Raw genomic sequence first — 18,932 nt, 5'->3', positions numbered from 1 at the left:
ATTAACCAAAAAAAATTTATATAAAAAAAAAATACTAATTATCCATTAGTATGAATTACACTCAATTTTTTTCCATATCTAAAAAAATTAACCTCCCCTCTTCTTCGTTTTCAATATATGCAAAGAATCCTACAAATATATCATCAATTATACTCTACAATAACTTGACATACAAACAACCTTTCAAAAGCTATTGATGAACTGCTTGGCATGGAATTTATAATGATATTGATATCACAAATAATAAAATAAATTAAGCATTTTGCATCAAACACTATGCTGTATAATTCTATTACATCTTGCTCTTCTGCTGGCTACATTTGGACAAACTTGTCTTTATGTCATGCATGGACCACTGATCAAAAGGGAAAGTTGCCTTTTATGATCATTATTTAATTGATTAATTAAAAGTGTTAATAATCTTTTTGGTTGGTCTGGAGCCAAGGGATTAACAGTTTAACACATAATACTCTAATAGTATTTTGGGATTATGAAGGTTTTACTGTTCTTTCTTTAATATATATATAGCCTGTATTTAAATTTTTGATATATTCTAATAAGTTTATTTTCACAAATACGTTTGATGTTAAGGGAATATCAACCGTATCACTCGTTTTATGTTACAAAAAATTTATTTTAATAATATATTTAATGAGGTGAACAATCTTGGAAATGAGATTTTTTCATTCAGTATAATAACTTCTATGTTTGTATTCAGGCATAACTATAAAAGAAATACGTAAAATATGTATAAATTAATGCTAATTTCAGTTTAGCATGTGTTTATAATAGGCTTCTTCGAACTTAGACCTTACTAATCATAAATCAATTAATTGTAAAAGTAGTGAAATAGGTAATACTGCAATCCGACCATTAAATTAAAGGACACAATGTAGTTTGTTTTATTAAAAGATCAATTTTTCTCGTCAACATCATATTGACCCGGCTAGAAAAATTCTGTCAAAAATCTACTGGCTTCACGTGACACAGGATATGATAGGTCATCTCCAAACCATGGTTTTTTGTTCAGATTGAAGCGCTGTTTTGCAACATATATGCCATCTTCTACTTGTTGGTCATCTGAAGTTTTGTTGTCTTCTTCCGACACCTTATTCAGGTCAAACTGCATGGACATGTTAATGCCAGTGGATGAGATGTCGTCTAAATTGTCTGCTGAATCAATCTCTGCCCCCATCTAGAGTGTCGTTAACTATTTCGCCTGAATATTCAGCTAGAACTGAAAATATGAATCCGCATACAAAAATATTAGTATAATCAGAAGATGCCAATAACTTCCAAGTCATTAGATAGTACTTTAGGGAAAAAATGGTACGTGTAATTTTCTAACATAGGATTCAAAACTAAACAACAATAAACAACAATTACCATCTCCGTTGTTGACCGTTTGGGAAGATTCTTTGGAAAAAAGCTGTGTAATTTGCAATTCTATAAATTTCATTTCCTCCTGTGATGCAATATCCAACTCAATTACATGCTTGTTTGTAAAGCGCATCTATATAATAAAATTCATAGTTCATTATCTTTTTCGGTCAACACTGTGTCTGTATTAAGAACTTTGTATATAATATATTTTTTTAACCTTCAGTTCAGTAAGTATGTCTTCAGAGCCCTTTCCAGATGTACATGTCACAAAAACATATCCAAATTTCTTCTCATACATTGATCCCCATTCATAAAGTTCCTACAAATATGAATGTTGACATTGCAAATATTAACGCAGCAAGTTTGTTATTATATTTCAACTTAACATATGTATTGATCAAATAGAGTTTAAAACAAGTTTAATAGGGTATGCTTGATGAACAAACCTGCATGATAGATTCGTTAGCCGTTTCCAAGTATTCATTGAAACAAGTGTAACACCCTAAGTTCTTATACTATCGTGGAGGTTTTTAAAATAAGGTGCCACACTTGATTAAGCAAAGAAATGACTAAATCGTTACGCAAGGAAGGAGTAAATACGTGTAGAGCAGAAAACGAGTAGCGCTAAAATGTTGGGATTTGGATTAAAGTGAAATAAACATCTTAACCATGAGTACGTTTCAAAATACTTATAGGAAACTAAAACAGGAAAAGAAGCTAACTACGTCCTAAACTAATCTCATCGAAGAGACTCCCCTACTTGCATCCTATCCTATCCTTGATCAGGAGTCTTTAGTTATTCACGAATCGAGGTACCAGGGGTCTCCCTCCAACACCTTTTCGCTCAGTGAAGACCCGGTTCCGTTGTGTGGGATGAACCAAAACTCGACGGGGTGCCGAAGTGGGGAATAGGGTACGTATTCCACCTTTGGACTTCCGCAAGGGTTCAACTTCTTCTCTGTATCCGCCTCCATGGTGTCTTCCTTCTGGCCAGGGTTGTCGGATTCCTCTTCCTCGGCCTCGGAGTCGGACTCGAGGTGTACCACCTTAGGTGACCGCTTTCTAGATGTTGAAGCATTCCTATCTAGGAAGGTTATGACGGGCAGCTGGGGTTCTTCTTCCACGGGTTAAGCATGTTTAAATAAGATTTTATACGAAAGTAGGTACTCTCGTCCCTAGAGGGGTATAAATGTACATTATAGAAAATAGGATATTAATTAGCTGAATAAAACAACTATAAGAAAACATATACTCTTGACCCTAAGAAGATATTAATGATATAATGTAAAAAGTATAATCTAAGTGCATATAGTAAGAAAGTGAGTATTTGAAATACTTGGATTAGATATCCTTTTTCTTCACAAACAATACCGGAGCTCCCCAGGGAGAGGCACTTGGTCGGATGAATCCTTTTTGCAGCAGCTCCTCTAGTTGGTTCTTCAGTTTAGTGAGTTCCAACGGAGCCATTCGGTAAGGGGCTACGGAGATTGGCCCTGTCCCAGGCATCAGTTCTATGGAGAACTCAACCTCTCGTGTTGGGGGAAACGAGGGTATATCTTCGGGAAAGACATCTGAAAAGTCTTGTACTACTGGTATCTCACAGAACTCCTGATGGGAATCTACTTTTACCGAATTTAGCAAGGCATATCCTTGCCTCGTACGTGTGTCTTCGGAGGATCTTGGAAGATCACGTGTGTCTCGTGTGGGTTGGGAAGGGAAGATGACTTTTCTCTCAAAACAATCTAACAAGACGCGGTTTTTGTTGAGCCAATCCATTCCTAGGATGATGTCTAATCCTACTAAAGGGAGGCATACTAGGTCAGCAACGTATGATCTATCTGAAATGAGGATGCGAACCCTCTGGCAAACCTGCTGAGTTTCGACACTCTTACCGGCTGGGGTGGTTACTAGTTTTTATGGATAACCATAGGAAGAGGCTCCATTAGTCATATCTCCTAGGATCGAATTTGCTCTGATACCAATAATGTAACACCCTAAGTTCTTATACTATCGTGGAGGTTTTTAAAATAAGGTGCCACACTTGATTAAGCAAAGAAATGACTAAATCGTTACGCAAGGAAGGAGTAAATACGTGTAGAGCGGAAAACGAGTAGCGCTAAAATGTTGGGATTTGGATTAAAGTGAAATAAACATCTTAACCATGAGTACGTTTCAAAATACTTACCTTATTTGATGATACCCTGATCTCAGATCAATTTTTGAGAATACTGTTGCACCTTGTAGTTGGTCCATTAAGTCATCTATTCTTGGGAGGGGATACTTGTTCTTCACCGTGATTTTGTTGAGTTGCCTATAGTCCACGCAGAGACGCATGCTGCCGTCCTTTTTCTTCACAAACAATACCGGAGCTCCCCAGGGTTGCCTATAGTCCACGCAGAGACGCATGCTGCCGTCCTATTCATGCTGCCGTCCTTTTTCTTCACAAACAATACATTATAGAAAATAGGATATTAATTAGCTGAATAAAACAACTATAAGAAAACATATACTCTTGACCCTAAGAAGATATTAATGATATAATGTAAAAAGTATAATCTAAGTGCATATAGTAAGAAAGTGAGTATTTGAAATACTTGGATTAGATATTATAAAAAGTATGTACCCTTGATCTTTAAAATAAAGGAGCAATAATGATATAAGGGGTCATTTAGTTGCATATAATAAAATAGGGTTCCTTGAACAAGATATAAAAAGGAGCATGTACTCTCAATATTAAAGGAATAATAATAAGGTAACGGTAGCAAAGGTCATGTAAGGACACATAGTAAAATTAGGAAATGTTAAATAATTTAATAAAATGTTATAAAGGGACATGTACTCTTAACATAAAAGGAATAATAATAAGGTAACGGTATCAAAGGTCATGTAAGGGCACATAGTAAAATTAGGGATTGTTAAATAATTTAATAAAATGTTATAAAGGGACATGTACTCTTAACATAAAAGGAATAGTGATTAAAGGGTCATGTAAATGCACATAGAAAAGATATGGGATACATATTAATGGATTTCAAGAGGGTATAATTGACAAAATAGATAATCATGCTCAATGTAGATGCAAAGAATAATTCATGCCATAAAATACATGAAAGGTGATAGCCATGCATGGATGGAAGAAAACAAAATAAAACATACTACATGCCAACATAAGTAAGAAAGGCATAATTCCCTACTCTTTTTCTTAACGCTTCTTCGAGCCTGCCTCTTGTGTTTGCACACAGAATACTATTTCTTTGTAGAGAGAGAGAAGGGAGAGGATTGATATTGAGAGGAGTGATTTTCTACCTATGGGTGCTCCCCTATTTATATACGTCTGGGGATGGGGTGGTTGGGATATTTTAAATTTCAAACTGAGGGCGGTTACTAGGTTCCTATCCAAAATTTCAAAATTCTAATCTTATCTCCTAACCGATTTTCAAACTTTGAAATTTAAATTTTGTTTCTAGAAGGGGTGGTTGTTACAACAAGAGCGTCCTGAAATAGCCTCCAACCAACACCACACATTCATTTTGCGAAACCATATCTCTCTAGCAACAGAAATTGCATGTCCTAATGAGGAGAATGGCGAGGCCATAGCCATCTCTTTAGCGAATGTTGTGCTTGCACAGCATGATAAAAAGTCCTTCATTTTCATTTGCCCTGTTATGCTATCATTTTATGTGCTGTAATATTTAGTAGTGATAACAACTTTAGCATTGATTATATCTAATAGTTTGCAAAATACGATAATAACGAACTTATATCTTCATTGTAAGCTAAAAATTTCCAACAAAACCATAAAAAGAATTGGATCACAACTTTTATTTATTAAAACCCACTATTCAGTCAAGATTTAATTGAATTTTGAAAATACCACTCGTGATATAACTATGAAGCTACATACGCCATGAACATTAAGCCACACATAAAAATACTGTTGTTAACAATCGTTGACTTTAACCGTAGTTCTGTTATGCAACCTCGTCAATATTCTCATCTGCATTGTCTGCGGGGTCTTCTACATCATCATCCCTGGTCAACTGCAAGTCTCTAATGTCACCTGCCGCTGAGAAGTTCAACCCTGGTTGTGGAGAAAAATCAACTTCAGCTACTTCATTCTCTTCTCCCATGTCATACAAGTCTCGTGGCTTGACATGAACCACTATACTCCATGCTTTATCTACTTCATCATCCACATAGTATACAAGATGAGCCTCTGATGCCAATATGTACGGCTCATGGTCCTCTTGATTACCGGTGTGTATCGAACGAGAGAAGTTAACACTAGTCAGACCCAAGTGATCTTGTTTTAAGCCCCTACTAGTAGTCGTATCCGCCCAAAAACCTAACTTAATCTTCAACACCTCCTCTTCACATTCATACGCCTATTTTGGGGCCGCAAGCAGTATTTTATCTCGCAGCCATTGTGCCAGAATCTGCTATATAATCTGCGCTGCGTGCTTCTAGTATTGTTGCTCCTCCACAGCTTGAAATCCTGTTTTGTTGACCAGATTAATACGCTCATTGTGTTCCTCATTCCTCTTGGTTGTACTTGTATAAGGTCTTCTGTTTTCTTCGGTTGGTCTGGTCCTTGTTGAGCTCACTCCTTTGTTGATTTTGTGGTGAGTTATTCTATTATTCTTAATTTGCCAATGTATCCAACAAAACTTCTATCATTATTGTTTTATTTAACAAAATTTAAGTGCTTAAAAAATTTGCTGTATATTTACTAAGTCTATGAAAATTTAAAGTACACCTGATGTTAGATTTATGGGGTATTAAATAGTCACAACATTTTGTTAACCCATTCAAATTGCTGAAAGCTTGTAGCTATTTTATGTTTCCTTTGATTGAATTCATTTTTTATGTTTACTTAATTAGGTTCAGTCAACTATTGAGCTTTGTTAAAGGTTTCCTTCACTTAGAATAAAACAGAAAAAACGAAAAAAAAAAATTTAAAGTTTGATTAATATTAAATATATTTACTTTATTTTCAATAAATTATTTAATATTTGTTTTAATTGACCGAAGACCTTTAAATGTGATAAAAATTACATATTAAAATAGAAAAAGTGTATGGTAGGTAATGAAATAGCTGAAAGCAATACTACTCTCAGGTTCATTTTCCTCTTGAAGACAAACCCATTTGGTTAATAACACTATTATGTAAAAAAGTTTGGATTTTGATGCATCTTAAGTCTTATTCCACCAACTGTTTGTGATAATGTCAAAGACACCAAATGTGATGATAGAAAAGTGATCTGCTTTTAGGGCTTGTTTGGGTGAGCTTTTAAAAAAAGATATTTTTTTAAAAGATCTTATAGAGAAGTAAAAGTAATTTTATGTTTGGATATCTCATGTAAAAATGTCTTTTTATCAATAAATTATGTTTGGGTATAACAATATAAAAGTATTTTTTTGTTTATTTATTACATGAAAAACATCTTTTTTTAAGGAAAAAAGATCTTTTAAAAAAAGATGTAAATTACAGCTTCTCAAAAAAGATATTTTTTTTTTATTTTACTAGTACTTTTACTTTTACTACTAGAAATTTACAAAACACGTTAAAAAATAAAAAAAAAGATCTTTTTTCATTGAAAAAAGATCTTTTTTTAACAAAATAATGGTGCCCAAACATGCACTTAGTTTAGTTTCTATAATCTGTAAACTTCCATTGTAACATCCCATAAGTGGTACAAAATTGGAAAAATGTTTAGTGCAAGAAATTTTATGAGGATATGGTTGTTAGAATTGTGTTGCATGTTGCTTTACTCCTGAATGGATAGACAGAATAGTGGATTAGACTACTTTATTCTTAGTAATTCTGATAGTATTTTGCTGACTGTGTAGAATTGCTCTTTCTAAGTTTATATACTCTGTTTCTGGATAAGAAGACTTTTCAAAAATTAGTAGTTGAATTTTTTTTTAATTGAATTAGTGTAGTCCTTTGACAGAATATTAGTTTCAAGGTGAATTCTATAGTGTCTAAATTTTACCAAATTTATTTTTTAGAGTAAATTTTAACTATTTAAAAATGATTTAGTTTTAAATTTTTTAAATTAAATATTTTTAAACCTTTTTTGCAAACTAGACATCACATTTTAGGCACCATAGGAATCACCTGGTTTGAATGAAAAATCAATTACCGAACTTCTTCTTTTCCTGTGACATCAAAATTCACTTGAATATATAGTTTTCAGAAAGCGAGGAAGAGAGGATAGTTATAGAGTTTGCTGTATTACTGGAAGCTTGTTTAAATATGGTGAGACTCATTTACTAAGAAATTTTTTTATGTTTGAACACACACATCTTCAGAAAACTGTGAATAACATATCATAAATGGTGTGCTCCAAATCACAACCCTTCCTTAACTAACTTGGATTGCAATCTTTGAATATATTTTTTTCTCAAGCACTTCTCATCCAATTTAAACTCTTGTTAGAAAGCTCATCTTATGTGCTCCATTGTACGGTTGTCGTGTTGTCAAATCTATGGTGACATTTTAATTTGCAAACTTTCAATAATAGATGTGATTTTTATTTAAGGCATGTAATCTGTGTAGTTACACTGAAATTTTAAATTTATTACATTTTTATCATTGGCTTTTGGTAGGTTTTTACTCTCTAATAAGTGTTAGTAGTTTGCTTGAAGGTTTGGAAATATGCCTAAGAAACCGCGGTACATCTGTATCTCCAACGCTGGCACTGACAAAAATCAGCATATCAACACTGGGACTGAACATGTTGCTGAGCCTGCCCAAAGTTCTTCGGATGATGAAGATTATGATCCCGAGGTTGATGAGGTTGACTCATGAGATGATTACGTTGATGACTTATATGCTGAAGAAGAAGCTGTACCCCGGAACAAGTCCAACGGTCGCAAGGATACGGATTATTGGAATGTTATCGTAAGCGGTAAAATTTCTATCTTTGGTCTGCATTATTTAATCATAATTGGATGACTTTGGTATTATTTTTAATTTTAAGGTAACATTAATGCAATTAATCCTTCTAATTTGTTTCTTAGATGATGGCATCACAAGAACGATGAGTTTGAGCGTCAAGGAGGCCATAGTACTTCCTTCTAGCAGAAAAATCATTTTGGAGTTTAATAAAGAGTTGCAACCGATCGGTCAGGCGGCTGGATTATTGAGTGGGTTTTTAGGGAATCTGGGTGCTGACTTTCAACATTTTCCCATCAGTGAAGACAGTTGGAAGACAATGGACAAAGCTTTAAAGGAACATGCATATGAGACAATTAAGGTATGATATTAAAATTTAGAGTTTATTATGTTAAGTAAAATCATATCAAATTCTTACTTTTTCATTTGTGGACGTGCATCGCATTGTGTCTCAAAATTTTAGTGTACCTTTCGGTATGAGGAGGATGACAAGGGAACAATAAAGCGGGTAATGATCCAAAGGCTAGGAAAAATCTGGAAGGAAGAAAGAAACCACTTGTTTCACAAGGTTTACGACGAGGAAGAGAGTTACGAAGTAAATGCCAAACGTAACCCATCAGGAATAGATGCACAGCAGTGGAGATGGTTCCTTTACTATCGTTTGAAGGAATCTACGAAGGTAATTAATATTAAATTGGTACTCCATTTAATGTTGCAGTTTTTAACATTTTTAATACGTGAATAAAATAATTGATAGAAAGTGATATAATTAAAAAGCCAAACATCAGTCAAATTAGTTTCAAACCTTAAAAAATAAAATCCGTGACACTGTGAAGGCATCATTACTGTATACAATTCATTACATGATAAACTGTATTTGTTTTTTTATTTATAGGAAATGTGCAGACAAAATTCTCTAAATCGGTCGAAGCAACGATATACACATACTGGGGCTCTAAGACAACAGCAAGGCTAAGGGATGAAGAGGTAATTATATGTGTATTATGTTTGATACATAACTTTTTGGTTTGTTATATTCTTTTATAACATGTATGATTGGGTAAATATTTTATGTGGTTGTAGGAGAAAAAACAGCAAAGGCGCATCAGTAGAGGAGAGATGTTTATTATGACTCATAGAAAAAGGGATAGCTCATATATGAATGATGATGCGCGTGTTGTTGGAGTAAGTAGTGGTTAAGAATGATTTACATCTGTTACTCTATTCGTGTTGCTAACTTCAAAAACACATAAACTTAACTCTGGAATGTCTGTAGGAAGCAATTGCGAGTATCGAGAGCCAAGGTGGAACCTCGAAGGAGATTTCTGTTACTGATTCGCTTGCGCAAGTCCTTGGAAAGGAGCATTCAGGGCGAGTTCGGGGGTTAGGTTTTGGACCATGTCCAAGCGAAATTATTCGTAATACTCCACAATCGAACCCTAGAGTGCAAATTGAGGAGTATCAGAGAAAAATTACAGAATTGAAGGAAGTGGCAGCAGAACAAAAGGCAGAGATTACAGAATTGAAGGCAGCAGCAGCAGAACATAAGGCAGCAGCAACAGAACATAAGGCAGAGGCAGCAGAGGACAAGGCAAAGATACAGATAATGGAGAACTTGGTGAAATACATCATCTAACAGCAAGGACATACTTTGCCACCTGAAATTGATGCACAGCTGAAGTCTTTGGGGAGTGGAGCAAAATAGGGATCTTAAACACAATTTTTTTTCCTTTGTGAACAGTATACTTTGAGAAGTATTTGTTATTAACTATTTTCGTTTGTGATCTATATATATCAGTTAGAATACCACATCATTGTGTTTTAAGTCAAGTATTTTTTTTACTGTAATAGCAAACATAATCAGTTAAATTAATACGTAATATTTTAAAATTAAAAGATTTTTTAAATATTGATTGTGATATGAAAACAAAATTCAAATAATCAATTTAAATAAAAATAAAATTGAACTTTTAGCGGCGGTTACTATGGGACGACGCAAAATCCTAACTTTTAACAAAATTAAATAGCGGCGGTTATCTACCCGCCGCGAAATGGGTCTAAAATCAGTTCTGGAAGATAGCAGCGGTTGCTAACCGCCGCAAAATACTTTCAACGCTAAACACAGTTTGGCAGCGGTTATTCCGGCGGTCGTAAAAATCTGCCGCTAAAGGTTTACCGGCGCCCTTACTATCAGCAATATAAACAATTCATAAAAACTAATGAGAATATATAATTTAAAGTTAAAATTTTAATTGATGTTTTATTCTCGTTTATAAAGATTATTTTGAATAATTTCATATGTAATCCGATTGATTTAGAAAATCAAGAGATTTGTATAACTATTAGTTGTCTTCTATGTAAACTGAAAATAAAAAAGATTGTTAGAAAATTTATAAAGATTCAAATTTCAGGTTTTAGATTTAAATAATCGAAAGAGATTCATATAAATTTTTAAAAATAAGATGACAAGATAATTTAAGTTGAAAAATATGATTTGACTCACTTAAAAAACATAGAACTTATCTTTTGTGTGTATAGATATTTGATATATGAGTATTGCTACATGTATATTAAAATCAACTATTAAAATTAGTTATTAGTATAAGATACATGTTAGAATATAAATATATATTAAAAATAAATTAAACTATATATATTTATACATAAATATATAAATATATTAATGACTGATTTTAGTGTATAAATAATATTTTTTTTAGAAATATATACCACGGAGCAATAAAAACCATGGAACACGGAGCAATATCAAGATGAAATATTATTATTCAATTCATATAAAATAGAAGGAAAAGATAATTAAACACCTTTAATTTACTTGTTTGCCTTTTAATTTTGGATTTTAAGCATTGGTACAATCTTCAAAGATTCCTATATAATAAGAGCTATTGAGCTACCTAGTCTTTTAGAGAGACAAATTAAAGTTGCTTTTGGATAAATAATCTTTTTTAGTTAAGATATGTTACTAATCTCTTTTGGTTAGTTTAGCATTGGTTGGAGTCAGAGGTAGGTGTCCGTACTACATACTTATATTGTTTTCGCATTTCAGGGATTGTTTATTACTAAATAATGTTAATTTGACATGTTTTAATAATAATAATAATAATTTTGGAAGCTAATTACCGGGACATGCAGGGATGAAGCCTCAGACAATTAAAGAAAGTGATGACACAACTTTTCACATTTTCATACAAATTAAATTAAATATATTTCAGTTTGGTGTTTCAAATCTTTTAATTGAGAAAAATTCAAAAGTTAACAGAATGTATTATTTTTGGTAAATACTGTTAGTTATTAGTCTAATTTTTTTGTTTAATAATTTAATAATATATTTTCAATTCACATATTTAAATATTATTGACTAATTATAGTTAAAAAATAATAAATTTTATAATTTTTTGTTGTTAAATTGTACCTTATATTTATTTTTTTTTGTCTTTTGCGTGCCCCAGCTACAATTTACTAACTCTACCACGGTTCGATTTTTTCCATCACAAAAAGAATCCTTGTGGGGGTTATATTATTACATTCATCAATAGTCAAAAGCTAATGGTTTCAATCATTAAAAGATAAAGGATCTCTTGAATAAGAAATGCTATGAATTTGAGTTGATGATTGATGAATAAAAAACTGGTTTAATTATTTACCTTTTGTTATTTGATAAAGAATAGATAATCATTATTGTAGGAGAATTTGATAACATTGTTATTGTGTATCTTCGTCACTTTTATATCCTTAATTAATATATATAAAATGTCATTGCATTTTCTTTACATTACTTATGTAGTTATGTATGCCTAATATAATTATGTATATCAGCATATGAACCCTATGTATATATTATTCACGTCCATTTTTTTTAAAAGAGAAAATTAAATTACACATATATGATTAAAAAGTATCTCTATCAAGATTTGTATTATTAATATACGGTATTTACTAGTTGTTAATTAACTGGTACCATACAAACATTGCTTTATTTGGAATTTAATTATGGCGATGTAATATTAAATAGGAAAGGAGATAATTGGAAGAAACTAAGGTACACAATAATTTATTTGACAAAATTATTTCTTCAATTATAGCTTACTAAACCCTAATTTTGGTGAAATTTAGAAGTTGAACATTGAATCATTGATACACTACTCAAGACCAGCTATATATCAATGCTTAACAATTAACATGATGGAACCGTTCTTTCATACCCTATATTGAGAATGAATTTTTTCCTTCTCCCTTCTGTATATGACTATATGATAAAGCACATATCCACGGTTTGTTATAGAGCATTAATTAAGACAATTTGTGAAAAAAATATTTAAAAGATATTAAAAATCAGTCTAAATTAATAAAAAATTATCTTATTTTATATTCATTAGTTACCATCAAAGTAAATATATAAGGTTAGATATTAGATTAAATAAAATAATTTTAGATTATTATTTCTTTAATATTATTAATTTATGTGAAGAATAAACTACCATTTATATTCATAAATTTTATGAACGCTGTCAAAAATATCCATCAAACAAAAAAAATTAATGTTGTACTCATGGAAGATAGGTTCCGTATAACAAAAGTACCAAAATTCTAATTTTTTGTTGACTTTTTTAATAAAATTCTCCGATTACCCCCACCCTTTATCTTCTTTCTCAAATTTCAAACTTTCACAACTCTTTTTTTTTGAAAGAAAAAAGTTCAACACAACAAGTGGAGCATAAGAAGACAACAAATAGAAACAATCAAGAACAGATAAAACAAGCAACCAACGCAAAGAACACTAATAGAGCAATGTATGTATATATGGTATCATCTTCTATCTTACTTGTTGATCCTTCAACTATATATGGTAGATATCCTTCCACGTTCCCCCTCCCCCAAACAGGTAACACCTGGGATGACAACATCACATTTGGGTTCAGGTTGTTACAAGAGCAAATCACATTCTTCTATAAGGAACAATCATCCTTCGAAAAACGCTACCACCACTTAAATAGAAGGGCTGTGTTACACACCATGGCATCCTCGACACCCAACCCACCAAACTTTTTGGGAGCTTACACCACCTCCCACCTCACCATTGCATACCATTCCTACCATCCTCCTTATTCCATAGAAATCTTCTCTGTAAGAAAATCAGTTTCTCTACAACAGCCTTTGGCATTTTATATAAACTCAAATAATAGACAGGGAGGCTGTTCAATACAGATTTAATAAGCACCAACTTACCGACTTTATTGAGAACCTTGGCTTTCCATGTGCTAATCTCCTCTACTTTTTCTATAATGGGCTTCAAAGTCTTCACCAACCTCGGATTCGCTCCTAACGGGATTCTCAAGTATTTCACTGGAAGAGAGGCTACCTTACAGCCCAGCACGCGATACATACGTTGTACCCACTGATCATCACAGTTAATTGGAATCAAGCTAGCTTTTTCAAAATTAACACTCAACCCCAACATTAGCTCAAAACAATGAAGGATCCTTCTGTAATTCTTTATGGTCTCTTCCTCTGAGGGGCAGAACAGAACAATATCATCCGCAAACTGAAGATGCAACAACTCAACATGATCTCTACCCACCAGTAATGGTGATATGCGCTCGTTTCTTACCGCCTCCCCAAACATCTTATGTAGAACATCAACGACAAGTACAAACAAAAATGGAGACAATGGATCACCCTGTCGCAGACCCCTTTCCATATTAAATGGCTTAGATGACGATCCGTTTATCAGTACTGACATAGAACACGTACTTACACACTACATAACCCAACTCCTCCATCTTCGTCCAAAACCCATCTTTTGCAACACAAGGTGCACAATGCTCCACTTGACTCTGTTATATGCTTTCTGGAAGCTAGCTTTATTATCACCGCTTCCTTCTTCCTCAATTTAATCCATTGAATAGTTTCGCATGCGATAAGAGCCCCGTCATGAATCTTTCGCCCCTTGACAAAAGCACTCTGTGTCTCACCTACTAGCGATGGCATTATTGCTTGCATCCTCCTAACCAGCATTTTCGAAACGACTTTATACACACAATTTACCATGTTGATCGGCCTTAGATCTTTTATTTCCTTTGCACCAGTAAATTTAAGGGCCAGCGCCACCCAAGTGAGATTAACATCCGCCAGTAACTTGAAAGTCAGGAAAAAACCAGACATCACTGCCATGAATTCAGAGCTAATTTTAGCCCAACACCTTGTTATGAAGTTCATGTCGTATCCATCACTTCCTGAAAGCCTTGGATGATTCACAATCCTACACTGCTTCTCTAACCTCTTCAAGAGTTGGTTGCACCTCCAAAGCCGAAGCATCCTCTTCACCAATCATTTCCACTAGACCGTCCCTGAACCCCACCAAAGGAGACTCCTCCTGACGATACAAGTTCTTATAAAAGTCCCAAGTCGCAATTTTAATTCTAGCTTGATTTCTTATCGATCTTCCATTAATGAGTAGCGCATCAATCCTATTGTTTCTCCTTCTCGCAGAAGCTAAGTTGTGGAAGTATCTTGTGTTCTTATCAATGTCCATTGCATGTCTAGAGAGCGACATCTGCTTCCAATGTAGTTCCTTCCTTACATACCATTTCTCACAGCAAACCACAAGCGCCCTTCTTCTTGCCTCCACTATTCCATCATAAACATCATCACCCACCATGTCATCAATCTTCTTAATCTCTTCCTCAAACTTCATGATTTTTTTGTCCATGTCACCAAAATTATCTTTATACCATCTTTCCAGATGAACTATCAAGGCCTTCAATTTATCCATGAATTGCGCCTCACCTAGTCCTCTCCATTCTTCCCTGACCATCCTCAGGAAACCTTCGTGTGTAAACTACAAGTGAAGACTTCGGAACGGCCTCGACCCATCTCTTTGCCTCTTATCTTCCACTATAATAGGACAGTGATCAGACAAATCCCTTGGACCACCTTGTAACCAAGTCTCTGAAAACTTCTCAAGCCAGTCCAGGCTAACCAGTACCCTATCAATACAGCTACAGGATCGACCTCTGAACCATGTAAACTTGTGGTCAATAATCGAAAAGTCCACCACACTCATGTCATGCATCTAATTCTTGAAGTCTTCGACTGACAAGGATAAACTATCAGTGCCTCATCTTTCTTCCACCTGTACAATCTCATTAAAGTCTCCCATGAAGCAACAGGGAACCTGGCATAACCTAGTTATGTAACTCAACTCCTCCCACACAACAAGCTTCTCATCTCTAACATGTACACCATAAACCAAAATAAAAGCACAATTAAAATTATTCTTCAACAACTCTCCTTCGACACACAACCATCTCTCCCCTTTATAACTATTTTTTATTTTAAAAAATTCATCATCCCATATTAACAACAACCCACCAGATGCACCATCACACTCAACATAGTCCCACCCTGCATAACTATTCTCCCAAATTTTTGGTATATCAAATTTAGTCACTAACTGTCTTTTAGTCTCCACCAAACCTAACATGTTTAATCTATATTTTCTCTTCGGGTCCTTTACCATCCTCAACTTTCCGTCACCCCTCAACCCCCTAACATTCCAAGAACTATAAATCATTTTAATAAATTATTACACACCTTTTTGTGAGTTTCGGGTCTACTCCATCTAACTTTTACCTTTTGTTTTGCCAACCTTCTTTTTTGAGAAATTTCTTCATTCTATTGTTGGAGAATAGCCATAATGTCATCTTCTTCGTTATATTGCTCTACTCCTTACTTTCTTGCTAAATCCCAAGTCCTTTTATTTTCTAACAATTGCTCATCCAATGTTAAACACTCATTGTCACTGGCTTCATCCTCGTTGACATGTGCTGTGCCCCCTCAGAGTGTCATTATCATTGTAGCCATCTTCGTCATTTAGTACCAGTATATTTTTTGTCACTAATCGCTTCCATTAGCAGCCCTGTATTGCCAATTCCTTGACTAATGCTACCACTGTGCTCAGAGTCATCATCATCACCGTGTCTGTTATTAGATCCCTCTTCCGCACCCTCCTCCCCTTGTAGCCCAATAGCCCCTCCATCACATTTTAATCCTCTGCAACCCTCCGCCTCCACCGCTCGTCTCCCTCTCCCTCTCCCAGCCTCCTTAACCCCCCCATCATGTGCCAATTCCGATGCACCGACAAAGGATTGAGATTCATATTCTTCTTGGATCAACTGCAATGTCAACCTTCCCTCACCATCGTGGTTAATTTAGCCTCCATCTCCCCGGTTCGCTCCACCACCGTTCGCCGAGCCAGCGCCCCCAACTTGTGTAATGGCCACCGCGACGCCACTATACCAACCGCCGCAAGATGTTCTTCTCCAGGGTATGTTCATGCTTCTCCCAGCCTTGAGATCGCATCCCCCAATTCACGAAGATCCCTAGGCATGGAGGCATCATTGTTCGTTGCGGCACTCCCATGATGGATCATTCTCGATTGACCCGCTTGCTTGACGACCCGCCCAGGACAGGCGTGATCCGGTTGCCTCAATCCCAGCCCAGTACACCCTTCCGCAACAGCAACTTGATTAAGTGCTTTGGAGCTTGGGCCTTCATGGCCCAACATGTTATTGCTGCCTCCTTTTCGATTGGTGGGCCTTATTTTAGGTTCAACCCAATTAATATTTGCAACCTCTATACCCAGCCCATTAGATCTACAACTATAATCCTAGGGAATAGTTTGCTCATAATTCACTTCATTACTCACCTCATATCCCACTAAATCTATCATGCCTTCAATACCACCATTATTAGGATGATACATTACCAATTTCATTTGATTGAGTCTTAAATATTCATAACTCCACTCGTTCAAAATTATTTCTAAATTTACCAATCTACCCTCTTCTTCAACCTCCTCCCGCAACACCTCGATTACCACTTTCGCTGCCTGATCTGCACTTTCTATCGAATTTGTTGATCTTTGCGACGATATAGCTACATCATCACAAACCCTTGTAGATATGATCTTATGGTGATCACATCTTCCCTCATCATCTCCCACAATATCCAACTTACAATTCACTCCATGTGTTTCGCGTCCCATCTCTTTCACCAAAACGTCAAATCCGCTAGTGCCTATTGTGATATGGACCCATTCATTGATCACGTCCATCACACAGGTATCGATTTCTACACAGCCGTCACTAAAGAAAATGCATGATTTCGTCACGTTATCACACCCAACCACCTCCCCTCATTGGCTCCCTATTATGCTGAAAGTATTCGCAAGCCATGCATGTAACGGAACCCCAAAGCATTCTAGCCACACTCTTCGAGTTTCGCTTTTCTCCGACTCGTCCCACCTCCATACACTATGAAACAACTGTAGTAGGCTATTCATTTTGAATGTGTAAGTCTCTTCTGCATTCAACAGACTGTCAAAGGTCTACAGAGCTTTATATGCTCCCATTTCGCGCACCTGAAAGATGCTGGTGATAGTGAGAATTGCGAAAATTTTAGGAAGATAAAAGGTAGGGGTAATTTAGGAATTTTATTAAAAACTAAATAAAAATTTAAGGTTTAGGTACTTTTGTCACACGAAACCCATCTTTCAATGTTAGTTTTCTTGTTTGATGGGTACTTTGTGAGTGTTCTCAAAGTTCATAGGTACAAATGATAGTTTATTCTTTGTATGAAAGTTTTGGATTTGCTTGATTTTTGCACCTGCCTTCTTTTTTTCTTTATTTGTCTTATGCTATTTTTTAACTTTTGAGGTTTACCAAGTATCGAATTCTAGACTTTTTGAACATAGAACTTTAATACGATGTCATAAAATCATTTATTCTAACAATTTAAATTAATAGAAAGAAATAATATGAATAGTTATATATTTAACATACTTAAACATATAAAATCTACTATATTATTAGAATTAAAACTAGCTTAGTGAATGTTTAATTAGGGTTATCCTATGGTTAGAAATGAAAAATAATATATCTTTAATAAACTTATTTTATTGGTAACTAAGGAGAAGTGAATACTTAGCTTTAACAGTTTCAACTATCAAGAAACTAGAACTAAAGTCAAACTAGTTCCGCCGCTTTCTTTGAAAGGAAGGGTTCAAATTTGAAAATGATATGATTATACATAGAAATGCAATTTAATTAACCATAAGGAAGGGTTTTCACTTTCAGTTAATTGCTTAGGAGCGACATATTAACTTTTTCCTAACCTCTATATAGTGTATAGACATCAATTCAAGCAACTTACCCCTTAATTATTATATGGATATTCTACTTTTTGGATTTCTTTTACCATACAAAAAATTATTTTTCTAAAAAAATTATTCAAATTTTAATTTTTGAGATACGATTTTTTTTTTAATATTTGAGTTAAATTCATTGTATTTCCGATGAACCTCATTATATTAATAAGGTTCGCCATATCTTTAATATATTCCGACGAACTTTACATTGAGTTCTTTTAAATATAAAATATAGTGAAAAAAGCATTTAATTTTTCAAAATTTTATTTCACATTTTTAACTCTCTTTATTCTCATTCTTTCTTCTGTTGCTAAGGTTATTTTTTTGGACATTATTAAAGATTTTGATCTCTTTAGTTAAATCAAATAATTATTCTGTTGTTTAATTTTTTTTAATCGGTTTGTAGTTGTTATGTTTATC

General features: G+C 34.3%; 3 protein-coding genes across 3 annotated transcripts; 1 reads left to right on the top strand and 2 right to left on the bottom strand.

The window, feature by feature from the left end:
• On the bottom strand, positions 1,179-3,789 carry LOC107633816. The gene is made up of 5 exons (XM_016337415.1): positions 3,569-3,789; positions 2,301-2,445; positions 1,601-1,702; positions 1,387-1,513; positions 1,179-1,237 (listed from the first exon to the last, which is right to left on the bottom strand). Exons 1-5 carry the CDS (start codon positions 3,787-3,789, stop codon positions 1,179-1,181), a joined length of 654 nt encoding a protein of 217 aa, XP_016192901.1.
• LOC107633817 lies at positions 8,045-9,920 on the top strand. The gene is made up of 7 exons (XM_016337416.1): positions 8,045-8,144; positions 8,229-8,297; positions 8,410-8,645; positions 8,748-8,963; positions 9,191-9,271; positions 9,368-9,469; positions 9,561-9,920. Exons 1-7 carry the CDS (start codon positions 8,045-8,047, stop codon positions 9,918-9,920), a joined length of 1,164 nt encoding a protein of 387 aa, XP_016192902.1.
• LOC107633818 lies at positions 14,057-14,999 on the bottom strand. Its single transcript, XM_016337417.1, has 2 exons — positions 14,583-14,999; positions 14,057-14,440 (listed from the first exon to the last, which is right to left on the bottom strand). The coding sequence occupies exons 1-2, from the start codon at positions 14,997-14,999 to the stop codon at positions 14,057-14,059; spliced, it is 801 nt and encodes a 266-aa protein (XP_016192903.1).

The sequence above is a fragment of the Arachis ipaensis genome, chromosome B03 (assembly GCF_000816755.2).
Source record: "Arachis ipaensis cultivar K30076 chromosome B03, Araip1.1, whole genome shotgun sequence".
In the NCBI taxonomy this organism is placed as follows: domain Eukaryota; kingdom Viridiplantae; phylum Streptophyta; class Magnoliopsida; order Fabales; family Fabaceae; genus Arachis; species Arachis ipaensis.
This window is presented reverse-complemented; position numbering and strand designations above follow the sequence as displayed.

Bases quoted from the DNA above. Each gene is read 5' to 3' on its own strand.
- LOC107633818 (XM_016337417.1), bottom strand. From the start codon at position 14,999: ATGAAGTTTGAGGAAGAGATTAAGAAGATTGATGACATGGTGGGTGAT. The intron at 14,441-14,582 runs GTTAGAGAAGCA...CTGACTTTCAAG, and splicing joins TGCAACCAACTCTTGAAGAG to TTACTGGCGGATGTTAATCT.
- LOC107633817 (XM_016337416.1), top strand. From the start codon at position 8,045: ATGCCTAAGAAACCGCGGTACATCTGTATCTCCAACGCTGGCACTGAC. The intron at 8,298-8,409 runs GTAAAATTTCTA...TTTGTTTCTTAG, and splicing joins TTGGAATGTTATCGTAAGCG to ATGATGGCATCACAAGAACG. The intron at 9,272-9,367 runs GTAATTATATGT...ATGTGGTTGTAG, and splicing joins CAAGGCTAAGGGATGAAGAG to GAGAAAAAACAGCAAAGGCG.
- LOC107633816 (XM_016337415.1), bottom strand. From the start codon at position 3,789: ATGCGTCTCTGCGTGGACTATAGGCAACCCTGGGGAGCTCCGGTATTG. The intron at 1,514-1,600 runs GTTAAAAAAATA...TTTATTATATAG, and splicing joins ACATACTTACTGAACTGAAG to ATGCGCTTTACAAACAAGCA. The intron at 1,238-1,386 runs GTAATTGTTGTT...TCATATTTTCAG, and splicing joins AACGGTCAACAACGGAGATG to TTCTAGCTGAATATTCAGGC.